The 19,646-nt window shown below is 38.3% G+C and overlaps 1 protein-coding gene across 8 annotated transcripts in view; it reads left to right on the top strand.

Moving 5' to 3' along the window:
• Positions 1-16,693, top strand: part of LOC123870542 (liprin-alpha-1) — a 159,545-nt gene extending 142,852 nt beyond the window's left edge. For 2 of the 8 annotated variants that reach the window (XM_045913892.1, XM_045913897.1), the window contains 20 exons: positions 144-311; positions 774-893; positions 1,581-1,706; positions 2,997-3,166; positions 3,727-3,883; positions 4,548-4,676; positions 5,147-5,230; positions 5,555-5,719; positions 6,403-6,501; positions 6,832-6,903; positions 8,791-8,951; positions 9,617-9,661; positions 11,258-11,459; positions 11,695-11,837; positions 12,268-12,470; positions 12,905-13,063; positions 13,701-13,815; positions 14,104-14,260; positions 14,618-14,734; positions 15,214-16,693. In XM_045913892.1, the coding sequence (XP_045769848.1) occupies positions 144-311; positions 774-893; positions 1,581-1,706; positions 2,997-3,166; positions 3,727-3,883; positions 4,548-4,676; positions 5,147-5,230; positions 5,555-5,719; positions 6,403-6,501; positions 6,832-6,903; positions 8,791-8,951; positions 9,617-9,661; positions 11,258-11,459; positions 11,695-11,837; positions 12,268-12,470; positions 12,905-13,063; positions 13,701-13,815; positions 14,104-14,260; positions 14,618-14,734; positions 15,214-15,309 (2,688 nt within the window). In that variant the 3' untranslated portion in view covers positions 15,310-16,693. The remainder of the gene's footprint in view (positions 1-143; positions 312-773; positions 894-1,580; positions 1,707-2,996; positions 3,167-3,726; positions 3,884-4,547; positions 4,677-5,146; positions 5,231-5,554; positions 5,720-6,402; positions 6,502-6,831; positions 6,904-8,790; positions 8,952-9,616; positions 9,662-11,257; positions 11,460-11,694; positions 11,838-12,267; positions 12,471-12,904; positions 13,064-13,700; positions 13,816-14,103; positions 14,261-14,617; positions 14,735-15,213) is intronic. The other 6 variants (XR_006797091.1, XM_045913893.1, XM_045913894.1 and 3 more) reach the window with 6 other exon arrangements.
• The last annotated feature ends 2,953 nt before the right edge of the window (positions 16,694-19,646 follow it).

A 19,646-nucleotide genomic window follows, 5' to 3' on the forward strand; every position in this document is an offset into this window, starting at 1 on the left:
ATTATACCTATCATTCATCCATCAAAAGAGTTCAAAATCGTTAGTTTGGTACATTTCTCAATACTCCATTGTAATTAAATTCGTACAAGTTTGAACATGTGCAAACAAGTTTAATCATGACCAAACATGTTTTGATTCCTCAGTCAGCAGAGTTAAGTTCGTGGCAGCGACGAGTGGCGGAGCTGAACAATAAGGTGACAGAGCTGGAAGAGAGACTGGGCAAGGGGGAGAAGGAACTGGTGAAGAAGCAGGAGGAGTGTGCCAAGTTACAGCGAGACCTGAGGGAAAACGTCGCGCAAAAGGAAGACCAGGTTCGTGGATCATAATCACCGATGTCTTGCCCTCTACTATTTGAACATCACGTTTAACGAGAGATGCAAATGGATCGACGTGATTTTGAGGGTCCCGTACCTCAAAAGGAAAAACGGAACTCTTATAGGATCACTTTGTTTTTTGTCTGTCTGTCCGTCCGATATTTATTTATTTTTATGTATAATAGTTTTTGATTTGGAAAAAATGTTGGAAAAAATACCTGAGTACGGAACCCACAGTGCGCGAGTTTGACTCGCACTTGGCCGGGTTTTTTTTTGCATAGATATAGTTGAAGTCCTGGAGAGTGGCATAGGCTACTTTTATCGCGGAAAATAAAACAGCTCCCACGGGATATTTAAAAATCTTAGTCAACGCGGACGAAGTCGCGGACATCAGCTGGTAAAAAAAATTCGTACTCTACTCGGTGAGCTCTACTATTCTATTCTATTCTATTGTTTCAGGAGGAAAGGATAACAACCCTGGAGAAGAGGTACCTGAACGCTCAGAGGGAGTCCACGTCCCTGCACGACCTCAACGAGAAGTTGGAGCAGGAGCTGCAGCATAAGCAGGCACAACTCAAGGTATATCTCATAAACTCCTTTAGATAGGTTCACAATCATTGTATTGCTGTTATTAATCATAATGCGTACAAAATGAGACCTCACTCGTCATTTTTACTTTTTGTGTCAACTTTCGTGTCAAAAGTACATTTTCAGTCCTTATTTTAAAGGTGAATATTAAGGGTATTTTGGACATGACAGTTGATACATAGAGTCAAAATGGCGAGTGAATTTCTCATTTTGTACGGACTATATTTACTTATCTGTGACTAAAACCATAGAGAAAACCGCCCTTGAGGTTTGAGGACGAGCCTGTTTCCGATACCCGAATGATTTATTTATCTACTACTAAACAAAATAATTTGTTCTGTCAGTCGGTATAATCCCTCCTCCGTCTCGCGCCTGTAATCCCACAGGATTGCTCTGACTGTTTTTGTGGTCAGAGTTGAGGTGCTGCGTCTTTCTTGATGACTAATTAAACTTTGTTTACTCCGTCTATAAATGTGTTGTTATAAATGCTCGTCTTGCGTGTTCCGTTTTCAGTATACCAATTTCTAGTGGCAAAGTATATAAAGCTGAGTTTAGGTAGTTATCAAAAAACCTCGATTCCAGTCCACCCCGTCTGTTTGCGCTCTCCCTTAGAGTAACCGCGTAGTAGCCGCAACTCATGCACACAGCACATAACCCATCCCGCCGTCATCCTTGCAGCTGCAGGAAGAGAAGATCGCCGCCATCGAGGAGAAGCTGGAGCTGTCGGCGCAGAAGCTGGCGCAGATGTGCTCGCTGCCCGAGATGGAGGAGCAGCTCAAGGCCAGGATGGAGGCGCTCAGCCAGGTGAGCTTGCAGCTCGAGGCACCGGAGTTGAACTACAAGCATAGGCCTCTCCCACACGCGAAGACCGCGACTAAAGGCTCTATACTACTCTAAGACTAAATTAATATATAGAGGGCACTTTGACTTTGCTTAGACTTAAGATACTGTTAAAACGAGACAGCGTTATCTGCCATAAATCTGTCTCGTTTTAACTGAAACTTAAGTCCAAGCAAAATCAAAGTGCGCTCTATAGATTTCAACCTCAGTCTTAATTATTATTATAGTTGTCACAAAATATTAGGTCCGTTTTGACGTATCTCATTCACGATCACTAGCTAACTTTGTACGAACATACTAATATGAAATTGAAAAGTCAGATACTCCTACATAAATATGAAGTTAAGTAGTTATTTGCAATTTAGAGCAAAGAAATCGTATCAAACATTTTATTTAAGTTTTAACCTTTCCAAAAATCAATTATTATTGTAGTCCCATGTTTTAGTTTGGACCACTAACTGCGCAGCTTTACTTAGTAACAATATTTCCTGCAAATAAATCAAATCATATTCAAGCAGATGGTGGTACCTTAGTTCAACTTTTGTGGTGCAAAAAGAAATTGCCAATTATTTTATACTGACTAATTTTGGATTCGAAAATTGAATAATTTTAATGACATAATTGGCAATTGCTAATAGAACATAAGTATATAGTATCAATGTAAAAGTTGTTTTAGACTCACATCCATTTTCACACGCTTTGACGTAGTTAGGACTCGGTGGCGGGTACTTGATGTAGTTAGATGAATGGCAATAATTATAATTTATGTCATAGTATGTGGGTAGGTAAAGAATCATCAAGGAGGTAAAAATTAATTATTGGGGCGACGAAGTCTAGACAAAGTTTGGCAGGAGATCATTTAAAATGTAAAACAATGTATTGGTTTTGGCAAGGTCCTTGCCAAAACTTATTTGCCACCATCATCCTTGCCGCAAGGATGATGGTGGCAAATGAGTTGTACACTTGACTTTAACTAAACTAAATTGATAGATCTAAAACTCCTCGTCACTACAATAATCTCTGAGGATAAGGAAAGCACTACTTCAAAACCTATCAATTGAGTTTTATGTAAAGTTTTACAGACAAAAGTACAATTTTCAAAGAAAATCAAGCTCCATTGGCGTATCTGTAACAACAAAAACTAAAAGAGACATGAAACTGACTGGCTGTCCCATATTCTCAATTGTTCGCTCTTGACATTGTGGCTATGGGTTTTGTTCACACCTTTTCATAGTATCTTTTCCGTCTTTGCAGGCTCAAGAACGGCATGGATCAGCAGAGGATAGGATCCAGAGGCTAGAGGCCAGCGTGGAGGAGAAGAACGCGGAGCTGATGCGGCTCAACCAGCGGCTGAGGATGAACGAGGAACACAACACGAGACTGTCTGCTACCGTGGACAAGCTTCTATCTGAATCCAATGACAGGTGAGGGTTGATCTATTGATCTCAGATTTCAGCTTCGTGAAAGATTCTCAGTTCTTCCAGAACGAAAGAGAATTTCTTGTGAAAATGCTCCCTGCGAAGTATGATTTGAATACCTTAAAGGCAAAAGTGAATTGGTATCTTCCAGGCAAGCGTGGCTTCAACTTAGACCTCAACATTGCTCTTTATTAGGCCTGTGATTGTTAAATAAAAAAATAACCAGTCAAGTTAAGAAATAACACTTTTTTTGTGTGATGTAACCACATATTCACGGTTTTCGGATTTTACCCCTTTACTTATGCTATAAGTAATTGCTTCTTGCCAAATTTTATGATTCTAAGTCAATGAAAAGTAGCCCATAGGATTTGATTCCCTTGACGAGTCTTCACAGATACGACAGACAGATAAAGAAATGAGGGTTCCTTTAGGGAGATATAGAACCGAGTGCAAAATTGACTTGAAATTGCTTCTGCAATACATAATGGTAGGATTAAATCAAATAACTCCTTGTTTTGAAGAATCTAAAACTAAATTTGCTTTATCAAATTGATTCTTGTCCCCAGATTACAAGTGCACTTAAAAGAAAGAATGCACTCGCTGGATGAGAAGAACGCGCTGACGCAAGAGCTGGAGAAGACGAGGAAATACGCGGATGAACTGCTCTCAGAGAAGGCGGAGATCTTGAAGGAGCTGGCTAAATGGAGGATGGAGACTGAACAGGTATCTTCTTCTTTCTTCTTGATCCGTTTTCATACTTAGGTCCATTTGATTGACGGGCGCTTAAACCACGTTTTTATTATTCTGATAAAAGTGAGACCTTGACTGTGATCACACTGAATGGTAAGTGATGATGCATTCTAAGATGGAAGTGGACTAACTTAGAAAGAGTATGGCAGTATAAAATCCATACCCCTGTCCTCTGATCGGTTTATGCACGGCTTCGTACCGGAACGCTGAATTTCTTTGTGGCTCGGCTTTACCGGTAGGATGGTGAGCTAAAGGCGTATTACGGTTGTCCACCTTTAAACAGCAACTCTATAGGGTGCATACTCGGAAATAGGTAACTAGGTAGGATTAAAATAATATAACAATGTCTATTTAGCTTTTTTCATTTATATTTTTATTTATAATCATAAAGTACTGACAGCAGTACTTTACTAAGATTACAATCTAGCCTAGCTTTTTTCATGAATACTTTCTATCTTTGCTGTACCTATTTTACGCCCTTTACAACCTCTCGCACTGCCAAGCGAGTTATGAATCTCTTATAGAGAAAAGTGCTTCGCTGTCCACTTTTTCTTTCGTTTTCTCTTTATATTACAACTTTCTGGTAAAAATTAAAAAAAAAAATGTATTTAGTAAAAGTTGTGTTTGTGTTTCCCAGCTGAAGAGGCAAATGCTGCAAGCGGAAATAGCGTTTAATATTCAACAAACGGACGCGCTCACCAGGTCGCTGTCTCCCGCCGCGCCGCAGCCGCCGCACGCGCCGCCCGTCTCGCTGTTCCAACCTAAGGTATTGTTATACAATGTGTTTTTTAACTGGGACAGTATCGGGAAATCCAAAACCATAGCAGGTACCTTTACGACTTTTTTTATGGAAACAATTTTGGTATCGTTACATGAAACTGAGTCAATCAGCATCAAAAAAATTTAGTTGATTTCATTGATTTTTATGGATAACTCACTCTTGACCAAAAAATTGACTAGGCCAAAATTGATTTCACAAAAAAAAACCTTAAGTTTCCTAAGACAGTTTCCCTGTATCTCTTATGGTTTCGGATTTCCACCATACTGTGCCAGTCAAAAAAGACACTGTATAGTTGTGTCCGACCAATGTTGTAAAGAAAAATAATTGTAATAATGGATTGTTCGATCGAGTTGTGGAGTAAAGTCGATAAAAATTTGATCCTGCACCCCATGTTGTTTTTGGGACAAAAACCTTTTTAACGTTTTGTGTATATTGTTTTTTTTTTTTTTTTGCAGCTGGACGGTTCGTGGGAGAAGCTCCAGCAGGCTCACCATCTCGCGAACGTACAACAGGCCTTCGACGTGTCCAGTGATGCTGAGGTAATACCATTATCAATTATATTGGGTTTTTTGTTTTTGGGTGTGCGTTTGACGGCAGTCAGATGATGAGGCGTTGGAGCGCATTTGCCTAGACGATGCCTAATCAGTCCTAGCCTTGAAAGTACTTAAGTTATATGTGGCAGGAAACACGGGCACTGGAAGGGTGTTGAAATCTTGTAAAAAAAACCCAAGATGGCTAATTTCAAAAGGGCCGCTTTGCAAATTAAAACACTTAAAAGTACATAGTTTTATATCTTGTGCGATGGTACGGAACCCTTTGTACACGTCCAACTCGCATTTAACCGATTTTTGATTTATTTATAGAACGATGAATCGGAAGGCGCGGAAGGGGGTCACACAGACGCGGCAGCCCTAGCATTAATGTTACAAGAACAATTAGATGCAATTAATACAGAAATACGGCTCATACAAGAGGAGAAGCAGAGTACCGAGGCCAGAGCTGAGGAGCTGGAGTCCAGAGTGAGTATTGTGAGTCCACCTTCTTCTTCTTCGTAGAGTATTGTATGAGAATGAGAGAGAACGCTGATGTTACTAAAGCTATTAGAGCGATTAAAGTATATAGGTCTCATACGAGAAGAGAAGCAGAGCATCTAAGCCAGAGCTAAGGAGCTATAGTCTAGAGAGTATTGTGAGTCCGTCTTTTTCTTACGGTGTTGTATAAGAATGAGAGAAAGATCATGGTGTAGATCATGAAGTGTAGATTTATTTGAGCTCTATCAAGGAAAACCGCGTAGACTAAATTACGACGCTTTTCCTTTAATTCATTAAAGCTGCCGTATGTGATTTATAATGCGTAAATTTTGAGAAGCGGCGTACCATACTTGCTCTATGGTTAACAGTCATGTCAAAAGTCAGAGCGTTTACGCTTAGTTGGAGAGGAAAAGAGGAATAATAGTCATCATGATAAACTTGGCTAATATTCTTTAAAAAAAAAAAACCGGCCAAGTGCGAGTCAGACTCGCGCACCGAGGGTTCCGTACTCGTGTATTATTGACGGATGGACAGACAGACAACAAAGTGATCCTATAAGGGTTCCGTTTTTCCTTTTGAGGTACGGAACCCTAAAAAAGTACCTTGACAGCACAGTGCAAATATGGCGAGTCCCTTCTTACACAATACGTATTAAACCCGTTTATACTTTGTCGCAACAGGTGGGCAGCTACGAGCATATGAACGTGGTTTCACGCCGCGGCGAGTCCCCGCCGCCCGCCGCCTCACCTTCCCGGCCGAACCACCACAAATACCATACCGTGAGTACTGAGTATCTTGCGTACTAAACAAATAGATAAGTAACATACTACCCGGTAGGCAGAATTACACATCGAACTTTAGAAAGAGACTATAGTTTATGCCCGCGATATTGTCCGCGTGGACTGCATAAGCGGTACAAAAAATATATAAGTAACATACTACCCGGCAGGGAGGATTATACATAAAACTTTAGAAAGAGATAGTTTATGCCTGCGATATTGCGTGAAATACATAAACACCTCTATTTTACCACTCTTTTTTCATTTCCAATGACCCTGTTTACGTTGATCTGGTTACCTATGTATTGAATTGTGTCGGTGGCTGCGCAGGCGCCGGCGTCGATGTCGCCCGCGCACCATTACCGCGCCGCGCCCGCCTCAGAGAGCCTGCCGTCCAGCCAGGTCGGTCCTGCCCCTAATCCCCCACCCGCACTGCTAAATCTTTGCAGCCTGTACCCCACTACCCCATACAAACTATTGTCATTTAATGCTACTTTTTGCAGCTTACTCAAAAGATTATACTATCGTACAATGCTTGTGCAACCCTGACATGCTATCAGCTAGGCAATTCCACCTACATAATATATAACAATATATTTAGTGGTATTTATCTATTTTCGAAGTCCCATCCCATTGCGCGTTGAGTAACTACTCTAAAGAAAGATCTGACCGCTTTGAGTAACTAAAAAAACTCAGGATCTGACCATTCAGTGATCCTTAATCGGTTCGCAATGGTCAGTTATCGTGATAGTCTTGTTACGAAAAAGTTTCTGAAACACAATTGTACCCCTTATAAAAGTTTAAAGACAATCTAATGGAACTCACTACTCTGCCATTGAAAACAGTCATGTATGATTAGTACGGATTACTTTGCACAATTACCCCCTTTTACCCTCACCTACCCCTTAGCCTAAAAGCGACCTAAGCAGTTCACTACCCAGACCTAAAAGCGAAAAAAAAAATGCTTTTCATCCCCCACTCTCCTGCCGTATATTTGGATCGATACCACAGCTTTATTGCAGTGTCGGCTTCTACCAAATTGTAGATTTGTATTGCGTTGAAAAAAAAATGAAATTTTTGTTTGTTGGTTTTGTGTACGAATTTTGTATTTATTGTATTAAGAATTGTAGATGCTATATTAAGTATATCTCTCTTAGTTATATTGATGTAAATAATTTTTTCTTTTGTATAATGGATACGATGCGAATTGTGACATGTATAATTTTTTTTTTTTGTAGTTTTAGTAAACCTTATGGTAACTATCTATCAAGGAATACACCACTTGTGGCTTTTTGGCGGATAAATATAATCCATCAGTAATTTTTGTTTATCCGATTAGTGTAAATTTTCACTAGCAACTTTTTCATATTATGGATTAATGATCTCTATATACTACGCACTAGATAGGTCATACGGAACAAAAATTATATTCTATGAAGCTGTCAAAAGTTATGAGCAAAAGAGAGTTGCAGCCCCAAAAAAATTGTTTGGAGTTACCCGTCTAGTGCACAGTACATTGAGGTCCATTGATACCTATATAAGTTAGATCTAAGTATCTATTTCACTAGTGTCGTTGAAAGGTATATCTATTATGATGCCCGTATATCCTGAAAAACGTTGATGTTTTTGTTTCAACAAAATTTTGTAGTTTAGCCGATTCTTATTTCAATCACCAAGTTTTTGCTTAGAGCCTATGGCTATAGATAGATGTATGGAGGAACTCATATTCGAATTTTGTTTTTGAAAACTATAAAAGTTTGCTGTTGGCTCTTCTCACACTTGGGCGCGTTTGCAACCCTCCTAGCTTTAGCTTTAAGTTACGTAATTACTATCACAACTATATAGTACAACAATTTCGACCATCAAAAGGAGTACAATAGTACCTACTTTGAATAAATGATTTTGAATTTGACTTTGACTTTAAAGTTCTCTGCTACGTACCGTCGTGGTTAGTTTAAGATTTTACCTAGGTAAGTTGATAGAATTCATAGCGTCTAGAACGTCAGCGTAAAAGGGACCTAAGGTCTTTATTAACCCTAGTCTAGGATTTATAGTCAAAAATTCAGTACTACACTAAATTTAATTTACCGAGGGTTCCGCTTAGGATGCGTGTTCAGGACGAAGAGAATGCAAGTGATTTGATGCTCGAATTTTATAACCTTGGTGAGATTTAAAATCTCATACAAAAGCTACAGGACCAAAGTCTTTAAACAAAAAGTTGCTATTGTACTACCTTACAGTTTGAGAATTAGTTCGACTTTATCAAATTATCATTTCCTGCATTTTCAGCTACAGCTGTGCGAGGATGTCCAGGGCGTAGTGCCGGAGGGGGCGGAGTCCCCGGTGGGAGTGGGAGCGGGTGCGCGGGCGCTTCGGTTGGAGCGAGCGGCGCGGGCGCTGCACGCAGAGCGAGACAGACTGAGGTCGCACTACCCCGCGCCCTATGACTCGTGAGTTGATTGTACTCATGAAGTAGAAGTAATGGAGAGTTCACTTCCAAAACCTATTTGAAGCAAATACATACTTATCGCTATCCCACTTCGACTAACCAATTAGAGTGAGAGATCGGACACAAGTGGGATGCGATCTCTTGCTCTCACTTGGCAGTCGAGTGGGATAGCGATAAGTAGGTTTTGCTTCAAGTAGGTTTTACGAGTAAGCAATTGTGCTTGTACCCCCGCCAGTATTACTGTGTTTTCCATTACTGTGTATGTTTCTTGTGTCGAAGCGACCGAGTGAAAGATGCAGTGAGCAAGCAAGCTAAAACGATAGTCTTTGAACTAATGTTTGATGGAGTGAGCTGGCTATCATTTGATTAGACAGTTATACAGTATACACACAAGATACTTTTATTGGAAGCAGAAAAATTTTCTAACCTAGCCTAGATATTAGATACTCTCCTTATCTCTATAATCTAAATGGAGTAGCTGAATCACTAACTTATCAACATAGTTCAAACCGCTAGGTCTGAAAACCTAAAATTTTACGTGTAGTTTTTTATCTAATATCGATTTTAAGAAATTCCAACAAGATCTTTTATACGTGCGGACGAAGTTGCAGGAAAAGGTTAGTTTTAATTTAATTTCTTAATATTATCTTTTTCCACGCCGCTCAGGACGTCGATAATGTCAGGAAGCCTCGCCCGGATCCCGATACACAGGTGTTCGTCCGTTCCTAACTTCACACACAACTATACAACTAACGTACCTACACTAAAACCTGCTTTTACTACACGAAGCCAGTCAGATAACCTGAGGAATATATCGTGCGACTGCCCAGGCAGTCAGTTTAACTACGTTCCTCACAGAGTTTGCTTGAAATCCAAATTGTACTGCATTTTGAATAATTATTTACTGCACCATCCGTTCAGTTCGGAAAGTTATATATGACAGTTAATATTGATTTATGTAATGTCTCCAATAGAGGAGTTCCTATTTTTTTTTGGAAGATGCCAAAACAATGCTTTTGCGCAACATTGTTTGTTTTGGCATGAAAATTTGACATCAATATTTCTTTTGAATTGTTGCTTAATATTTGTGATTTAGTTAGTCGTATTTTCACCCTTTGAATAAGGGACAAATACTTGACGACTACAACAAAACAAGTTTTTGGATTTAAATATTTTTTTTATTGAGAAAAAATCATATTTCAAAACATATGTTTATTTTAATACTATATTTTTACATCATTTGTTACAAGTCTAAATTATGCACACAATATTCAAAATTGTGAAACGCACACCTTTGGTTGCAACGAAAAGTTTATTTTTTTATGCAATGTATATATTTCATGTGTACACATTTTCATGACTGATACGTTTTTTTTTTTAATGACATTATGGTTTTCTCTGGTATTATGGTAATGAATAAAAAAAATTTTTTTACTACTTACTATATTATTATTTTTATTTTTGGAAATTTTTCCATTGAATATTGCTTAGTATATTGAAATATTATGTTTTTGTATAAATCAATGAAATAATTTATTTTTAATTAGAATATATTATGTATTTTGTAAAATGTAGGGTATAATGTGTATGTAGAAATATATAAATACAATTGTTTATCGATAATCATGTGATACAATGTGAAAATGCTATTTTTATACTCTGGTTTTTAAATAAAGTAATGGAATTACTAAGGACTGTTTCTATATTTCCACTGATTATTTTCCGGAGCTCTAACATTCAATTCATGGTATGTTTTAAATTCTACATTATTACATTGTGTCGTGTGCAATTTGCAGTAGTGGCTCACTTATAATTTCGTCCATAGTAATTCCATGAAAGCTAGTATTTAAATACACCTTTGCTTTTTCAAAAATTACATTTCCCACCATTTATCCGAATTCCACACAAAGCATCTTTTCTCTAAAGCAAAGATTCGTCATTCTACTGTGTTTCTTATTTGTAAATGTTTTACATTTCCTTTCTAACATCGGACTGCAAGGCATCGTAGGTATGCACCCCTACGCACAAAGCGATCTGCTTCCTCGTTTCTAATTTGCACTGCTAGGATATGGAAGGCCCTTCAGGCTTCCGTTTTCCCCTTAACTCATAAAGGAAAAAGCATCTTCTTCCAAACCCTCTAGACTGCATCACAAGTTTAGTGTGATTGCATACAAGCGCTGGTCTATAAATTAAAATAAATAAACACTTTAAAAACTCATAAATTCCATTTAAATATGCCTAGACCATATCTTCATAATTTTACATATTGGGCAAAGGTTGCTGAATCCAAATTCTTCCATATGACAGCTCAAGTCAAGAGTCGCTAGGCGGGGTGGCAAGCAGTACAGGGCCGAGTGCGGCTTGGGGTGGAGCCTCCCCTGGCTTGCCACGGGGGGTGGCGGCCGCGGCTTCAGCCGTGTCCATCGCCTCTATGCACCAGCAGAAAAAACGGGGGATCAAGAGCTCTTTAGGAAGATTCTTTAGCAAGAAGGAGAAGGCTGGTATGCCGGTAAGTAAAATAGGGAAAACGTGTTTGTCACTCTTCTTTTCAAATTCTCCAAAAAACTCCAATTATTACAGTATGTCAAAGTTATTAAAGCAGAGTTAAAGATGTCATAAAAGACACTGCACTTCAACTTCAGTCTGTAGTTATGCGTTGCGTCTTACTCCTATAAATTAGAATCTCATTCATCACTTAGTTCCACACAAAGCTTTATTTTACAGCGCCATAACTTTGTTTTCAGTTACAACAAGGGCAAAGCCCTCGGTCTCTAGCCTCAGCATCTTCATTAGGTCTATCATCCCTGGCGGATGAATCTACAGACGCGCTTTCATCACACGGGCCCGCACCCTTACAGCATCAGGACTATGCTAGGACTAAAAGCAAGTAAGTGAGGTTATGTGTGTAACGAAAAAACATAATTGTGTTTTAATTGTTTTATGCCAAAGCAATCACCAATGTAGAATGACAATGTCCTGTCATATTTGCAAGCAAAGTCATCATTCGCACCTACATTAATTCAAACATTGGTATTTCGGAACAAAACTTCACTCTTTAACCCGAGTACGGCAACCGGCAAACGGTAACGGCAATGAAATTTTAGTGAAAAAATTGATTTTTGAAAGATTGTCTTTCAATGGCACAGGGGTTCCTAGTTTGAGGTGCCAAGAACTTTGTTTGACATGGTCTATTTTGTATATTTTTTGCGTAGATTGTATTTTTTATCAAATAAAGATTCCATAATAGCGTCGAGTTCAAAGTGCGCATCATAGCGCAAAAACCACGATCCTTGCTTTAAGATTACCCGTCTCTCCAGGGATCGCGATTACCGACACGAGTTGCTGGGCGAGGCGATGCGCGCCGGAACGCCGTTCGCGTTGTGGAACGGCCCCACTGTGGTAGCGTGGTTGGAGCTCTGGGTTGGAATGCCAGCTTGGTACGTGGCCGCGTGTCGCGCCAACGTCAAGTCTGGAGCGATCATGTCTGCGCTGTCCGACCAGGAGATACAGAGGGAGATCGGTGAGTGATGTGACCAATTCTGTTGTAAACAATCTCCTTTTCTCTGGTGCTGCAAACGTTCATGTGGGGCGGTAATCACTTAACATCAAATGAACTGCCTGGTCATTTGCTCGCCATTTTTATTAAAAAACAAAGATGGATAAATAAACACTTTGTTGGCACACAAAACAAAAATAAAAACCAAGAAACTATAATCTAAAAACAATTGTATGCATAGTAATTGTATTGCAATGACGGTTTTATTGCTTAAAGTAATCTCCACTAGGCAACCTTTGGTGAAAAGATGTTGGTTGGGGCTCGGTACAGCTTCCTTCGTTTGTCTACAAGTTGTAGTGTTTGCCCATTGCTCGACGCGTACTCACGCTATGTTTTCTTAACCAGGTATCGCAACGCTGTGTTTTAAATAAATAATATGGTTTTCCGTGATATCGCAGGCATCAGCAACCCCCTGCACCGGCTGAAGCTGCGGCTGGCGATACAGGAGATGGTGTCGCTGACGTCGCCGTCGGCGCCGCGCGGCACGGCGTGCGCGGCGCTCGCGTTCGGCGACATGAACCACGAGTGGATCGGCAACGTGTGGCTACCCTCATTAGGTAACTTGTGTTCTTTTCTTCATTATTTACTAGCTGATGCCCGCGACTTCGTTCGCGTGGATAAAGGGTTATTAAAAATCCCGTGGAACTCCTTAATTTTCCAGGATAAAAGTAGCCTATGTGTTAATCCAGGGTATAATCTATCTCCATTCTGAATTTCAGTAAAATCCGTCCAGTAGTTTTGGCGTGAAAGATTAACAAATATACACACACAAACTTTCGCCTTTACAATATTAGTGTGATCCTTCCAGGGCAAAAGCGGCTGTTTTTTCCACTGCCTCACCTCTCAACAGAAAATTTCTAGCAAAGTAGCAAAATGAGCGATATTGTAACGGTGGTTGAGCAGAACAGCCCCGGACCATCCCAACCATGATCTATCGCCCTCGTGTCAAATAAATTGTATCTAGTCAGTTCTGATCATGTACACAGTGACCTTCAATGACTGATCTATGTAAAATCGTGTCCCGTAGACCACATAATATGTCATACACAACCTTATAATGTATTGAATGTTGAATATGACACATGTCGTTTGATCGTCCTCTAAACGAACCCCTATCTTGACTATGTATTTGAGTATAAAAGTCTTTGCATTTATATTATTAGGATGAATTTATTTAATTGTAACTGGTTTCAGGGTTACCGCAGTATAGAACGACGTTCATGGAGTGCCTGGTGGACGCGCGGATGTTGGAGCACCTCACCAAAAGAGACCTACGGACGCAGCTCAAGATGGTCGACAGTTTTCACAGGTTAGAAAGAGAAACTGAGAAATGAAACTCATTAATTTTTACTATTTACAAGAATGTGAACTAAATACACAGGGATTAAGATTTTTAAGAAATAAATTTATATCTTAAGCGACATCGAACTTTCCGGGGTAAAAAGTAGCCTATGTATTAATCTAGGGTATAATCTATCTCTATCCTAAATTTCAGCCAAATCCGTCCAGCAGTTCTTGCGTGAAAGAGTAACAAACATACATACACATGTACAAACTTTCGCCTTTATAATATTAGTGTGATTTGTATCGTTTGCAGAACGTCGCTACATTTCGGCGTAGCGTGTCTCAAGAGAGTAGGGTATTCGGTCCGCGCGCTTGAGGAGCGACGCCGCGCGGCGGAGCTGTGCGTGCGCGACGTGCTGGTGTGGACCAATGAGCGGTTGCAGCGGTGGCTCGTCTCCATCAACCTTAAGGTAATACTCATTAAAGTTGGTTGCAGTCTTTACATACCGATACTAGATGGTGCCACAGCTATCTTCAATTGCTCACTATGGCGGCTGAATCACGTGGACGAAGTTTTCACTCTGGGGCACTTTAATAAAAACTCAATATTAAACTACACTTATAAACCTTCCTCTTGAATCATTCTATGTAATGGATGAATACCCCATTAAAATCTGTTGCGTAGTTTAAAAAGATATAAGCGTACAAAGGGACAGACGGCGGGAAACAACTTTGTTTTGTACTATGTAGAAATAAAATGGCAGAACGTCGCTACAATCGTCTTGCAAGTTTTTCTTCGCGTCGTCTAAAATAAGTTCTTTTTTCAGGAGTATGCAAATAACCTGTCGGAGAGTGGCGTGCACGGCGCGCTCATCGCGCTAGACGAGAACTTCGACGCCAACAGTATGGCGCTCGCGCTGCAGATACCCACGCAAAATACGCAGGTATATATGACATATCCACATGACAATCGGGGTGGAGTCGCCCCGCACTCCCGCTCAGCCTCCGCGCTAACCCGAAGCGGGATAGCGCGGGTGACGTGCGGGTGTGCGGCGTGTGAAATAAGGTCTGTATTTCATCGGTGCTCATTCGAATTTCAAATTTCAGAATCACTCGCTTAAGGAAAACGTGAGGAAACCTGCATACGATTTCTCCATAATTTTCTCAAAGATGTGTGAAATCTACCAAATTATTCTGAGAGGAGATCCGTGCCCAGTAGTGTGCCGGCGTTGATCATCATGATCATGATGATAATGAGGCTCATCTCTATAGTTGCTATTCCTCATTACTGAGGGTCGTGACCCCTTTCCATTAATCATATAATGGTAGGAGTTCTCTTGGGATAATAATGCGGTGGGTTCCCAGATCCCTCATGAGGAGGCTCATGGTTGGTTGTTAACTTGATAACTGTTGTTATTTCCAGGCGCGTCAGATCCTAGAAGTGGAATACAACAATTTACTAGTCGCGGGCACGGAGCGCACGGCGCGCGCGCCGCACGACCACGCGCCGCCCTCCTGACACCACACCATCAACTAGGCGGCCTCACGTCACGTCACCACTTGTGACCACTGAACGACCCGTCTAGCGGGACAGGACAAGTACACGATACCTCAGGTATCAAGCTGTTAGGCGGCAGACAGACATTTTATGGGACTATATTATCGACTACGTGTCACTATGTTATATGAAATGCAGTGCTTAAAAATACGATTCCGATTGTAGTGCCAATCATGAGTAACGGTGTACATAATTATCTAAAAAAAAAGAAAGGAATATTCCAAAGTACCCTCGATTTCCAAAAAACGCAAATTTTTATAAGTACCCTCAATTCCAAACAATTTTACTTTAGTAATATTTTTTTAATGGCAACACACCATCAACAAGGTGGCCTCACTACCTGTGACCAGTAAACCACACGTCTAGGAGGACAGAACAAACGTACCTCGAGTACGGACCTGCTGCTTCAGGTATCAAGCTGTTAGGCGGCAGACAGACATTTTATGGGACTATATTATCGACTGCGTGTCACTATATGTGAAATGCAGTGCTTAAAAATACGATTCCGATTGTAGTGCCAATCACGATTAACTTAAAAAACAATTTTCCAAAGTACCCTCAATTTTTGTAAATGACCTAGGTTTATAAGTACTCCTATATTTTTACAAACTCAAAAGTTTCAAAGTTCCCTCATTTGTTAAAAAGTGATCAAGAACACATTCGAATGACCTAACTACTAACTAGGCATTCGCACCCGATGTTGCTTGCCCTCATTGAAACTCAAATTTCAAAATACATGCCAAAAAAATCTAAATGTTTTGTCGTTTTTGAGATAACTTTGGAGGATATTGATTCAAAATTGATTAGGACTGCAATATGAATCGTTCATTACATGAATATTGGAACAATTTAGTTCAGAAGTTTAGAACTACTAACAAATTAAATCATAGACGAGAGTTAAATATCATGCTTGCATCCATTTTTCTCATTTAAACTCAAAAGTCTATGAATTTAGACTAAAATTTTCGACTAATTTCGTACTGAAGTAGTCACAATAGACAGCAATTTTTTTTAATATTTCTATAAATTGACCTTAATGAACTGTATTCGCCAATTTCTATAAAAAATAAGTAGAACGATGTCGCCGTCTAATAAAATTGTAAATAACTAATGGTTTTATTTATTTTATTGTAATTTATTTAACTTTATTAGAAATGTGTATCAACTAATAGGGAAAATGTACTGCAACTTAATTCTCCTAATATATGAGAATTTTACTATATTATGGTCTATGGTCTGATTGTCTTTTTGTAATATGGCAACATTCTTAGACCTTGCGTATAGACAAGCAGGTAAATTCCACGAATGTATAGACAAGGGTGGATCGATCGCTCCTAATACCTATTCGAAAAAATACATACTTTACGCTAACTCACTTCGACTACCCATAATTAGCGGCAGTGGAAGTAGGATAGTGATATATTTGCTTCAAATGGGTATTGGTTAGATCCATTCTTATACATTCATGGTAAATTCTGTATGATATTGAAATCTTAATTACATCGAAAATCATACGATCGGATACTGAAAAGACATTTTTTTAAGGGTAACTCAAATATTAAGGGACTGTTAACTTTTTTGTATAGATAAAACGCCAAAATGTGAGGTCTTAAATAAATGGTTTTTTCAGTATTCGGGGAACAGCCAATCAGGCCCAGCTTTATCTCTGGTCTTTTATATTCAAAGACAATAAAAAAGTTACAAATTTAAAATAATAATAATATTTTTTTCTAGTCAAATTCATACACCGGAAAGGATACAACTAAGTTTGTTGCCACATTTTTTAAAAAGAGCAAAAGTGTTGTTATTATTAAGATAATAAAACTCTCATCTGTGTATAATAATATTAATAATTGAATAAAATCGTTGTAGCGTAACGCTTTATATTAAAATAATAATAATGTATTTAATTAATGGAAGTGCTCCGAAGGGTAGGTTTACAAAATGTACTTAAACTTGTGTATTCCATGTATTTATTAATAAAATAACTATTAATAATATTGAAGAATTGAATTGAAAGGCTTTGGGGTGTTGTGCTCGAGATAAATGTAATTAATTTATTACACTACCCTGTTTAAATGCTAATGGGCAATGGCTTGGCACCTTCCTCTAACTTCACTCACGAATGGGAAAGTACTAGTTGTGAGAAAAGTTAGCAGGATGTGCAAAACCATACTTTTAGCATTAGGGTAATACAGTTTATTATCACAAAACTTTAAAGTCTCCATAATAGAAAGGCTGGACTGAAATTTAAAAAGATGTATTCAATCCTCATATATTGGACTATTGTCATACCCACTCCTAATACAGACTTAATAGAATTTTTTCTTGCATACAATCTAGGTGAGTAACATTAGAGCTGAGTGACATTGAAAGACACCTTTAAAATGAAATCTCAATCAGAGACAGAATAGATTTACAATCTAAATTAAGCTATGGAAAGATTTGCTTATTTATTTGTTTGTAGTCGATAAACTCTGAAGCTATTGAACCAATTTTAATAATTCTTTCACCATTAGAAAGCTGTTTTATCCATAAGTAACAACTAACAGGCTATAGATTATGTATCTATACTAATATTATAAAGAGGAAACCTTTGTATTTTTGTATGTTTGTATTGAATAGGCTCAAAAACTACTGGACCGATTTCAAAATTTCTTTTACCATTACTTAGAGGGATTCTTCCGAATCCGTATAGGCTATATTGTATCCCGGAAAATAGAAATAATAAATGTCCACCCGTGCGAAGCCGGGGCGGGTCGCTAGTATATACATAAATTTAATTTCACTCAAGCAAAGCCGGGTAGATCAGCTAGTAATCAATATATCATGAAATCTATCGATAAAATATGAAACAAAAGAACCACGTTGTTAACTTATCAACAAATTACAGATTTATTATTATTTAAACATGACGTAAATCAATCTAGGTATATAAAGTAACTTAGTACTGTTGTTTTTGTTGAGAATACTATGCAGATTTGACAAATAACGTTGCTTAGTAACTTATCCACAAATAAGAGATAGATTGATTATTATTAATTGCGGCTGTAAGACTGGAGTTGGAATTCTATTTTATAAGTTGCTTCTCAAAGTTACTCATCATCATAATCATCATCGCGTGCCTTCTTCGAAATGAAGTTTGGCGATCATCATCCGAAAAGCTTCTCTATTAAAAGCCGCCTCTTTCAACTTCGGGTAACTAAGCCCTGTCCACCCCCTTATATCGTCCAACCATTTACGTCTTTGGCGACCTTGAGCTCTTTTGCCTGTAATTCTCCCTTCCAAAACTAATCTTGGGAAAGTTACTGCATGGGTCTAATGTTACTCACTATGACCATATTATTTATTACTTTATATTGAAATGTAAGGACGATATTTAAATATCTGTGAGAGAAGTAAAGCACGCTCGACCTTATCGCTAGGTCTACGCTAACCTTTAGGTTTCCTTACAACTTACTTTTTCTAGGCCCAGTTTACATTACAATTATTTTGTAGTTTTTTTGTGTTTAATATGTTATTACTGTCATTTTTAAAAATTACTTTTGACAAAATTTGACATACACCCCACAGTGATACACTTTGACGACAAAAATCTGTCTGGCGATGAAAAAATTGTCTTATTTCTTGTATGTTTTACAATAGTCTGTCACGACATTTTATTAGACACTATTTTAAAGAAATCCGGATCATAATTGATAGAGAACACTATCGAAAGAGTATTCGTAAATTTCGTCAATATCGATTCAACGAATAAACCATGAAAGGTAACACACAGACAGACATATTTTCGCATTTATACTTTTTAGTAATTATATATTTTTTAAATGAAATACAAAAACGAAATCACAATGTGTATAAAATCTTTTTTAAAATATTATTCTAATGGTTACACTCCCCCATTGAATTTTAAGCTCAAAAGCTAATGGAATAAAGTATGTAATTGTATAGCTAACCGATTTTTAATTTGAACAGAATCTTTATAATTTTATTAGCTAATAACTATTATCATTATTATGGTGTAAATATGGTTTTCTATAGCGTTTATATCGAGGTAGGTATGAAATGTAGCAATATTTTAGCTAGGATGTGTTCAAACGATAACGGTTTATTAGAAGTTTTTATTTTATATTAATTTTATGTTATGCTTAACTATTTATTAACTAAAAGTAGGGTATTTAAGTTTGGCTTACTGGCAACACTCGACGAAGCTACACGTTTGTTTTTTAACACCTTTTTTTTTTAAACGAATACCTCATACTATAATTTTTATTATACTAGTACGTTGAACTCCTTTT

This window comes from Maniola jurtina, chromosome 12 (assembly GCF_905333055.1).
Source record: "Maniola jurtina chromosome 12, ilManJurt1.1, whole genome shotgun sequence".
Classification (NCBI taxonomy): Eukaryota; Metazoa; Arthropoda; class Insecta; order Lepidoptera; family Nymphalidae; genus Maniola; species Maniola jurtina.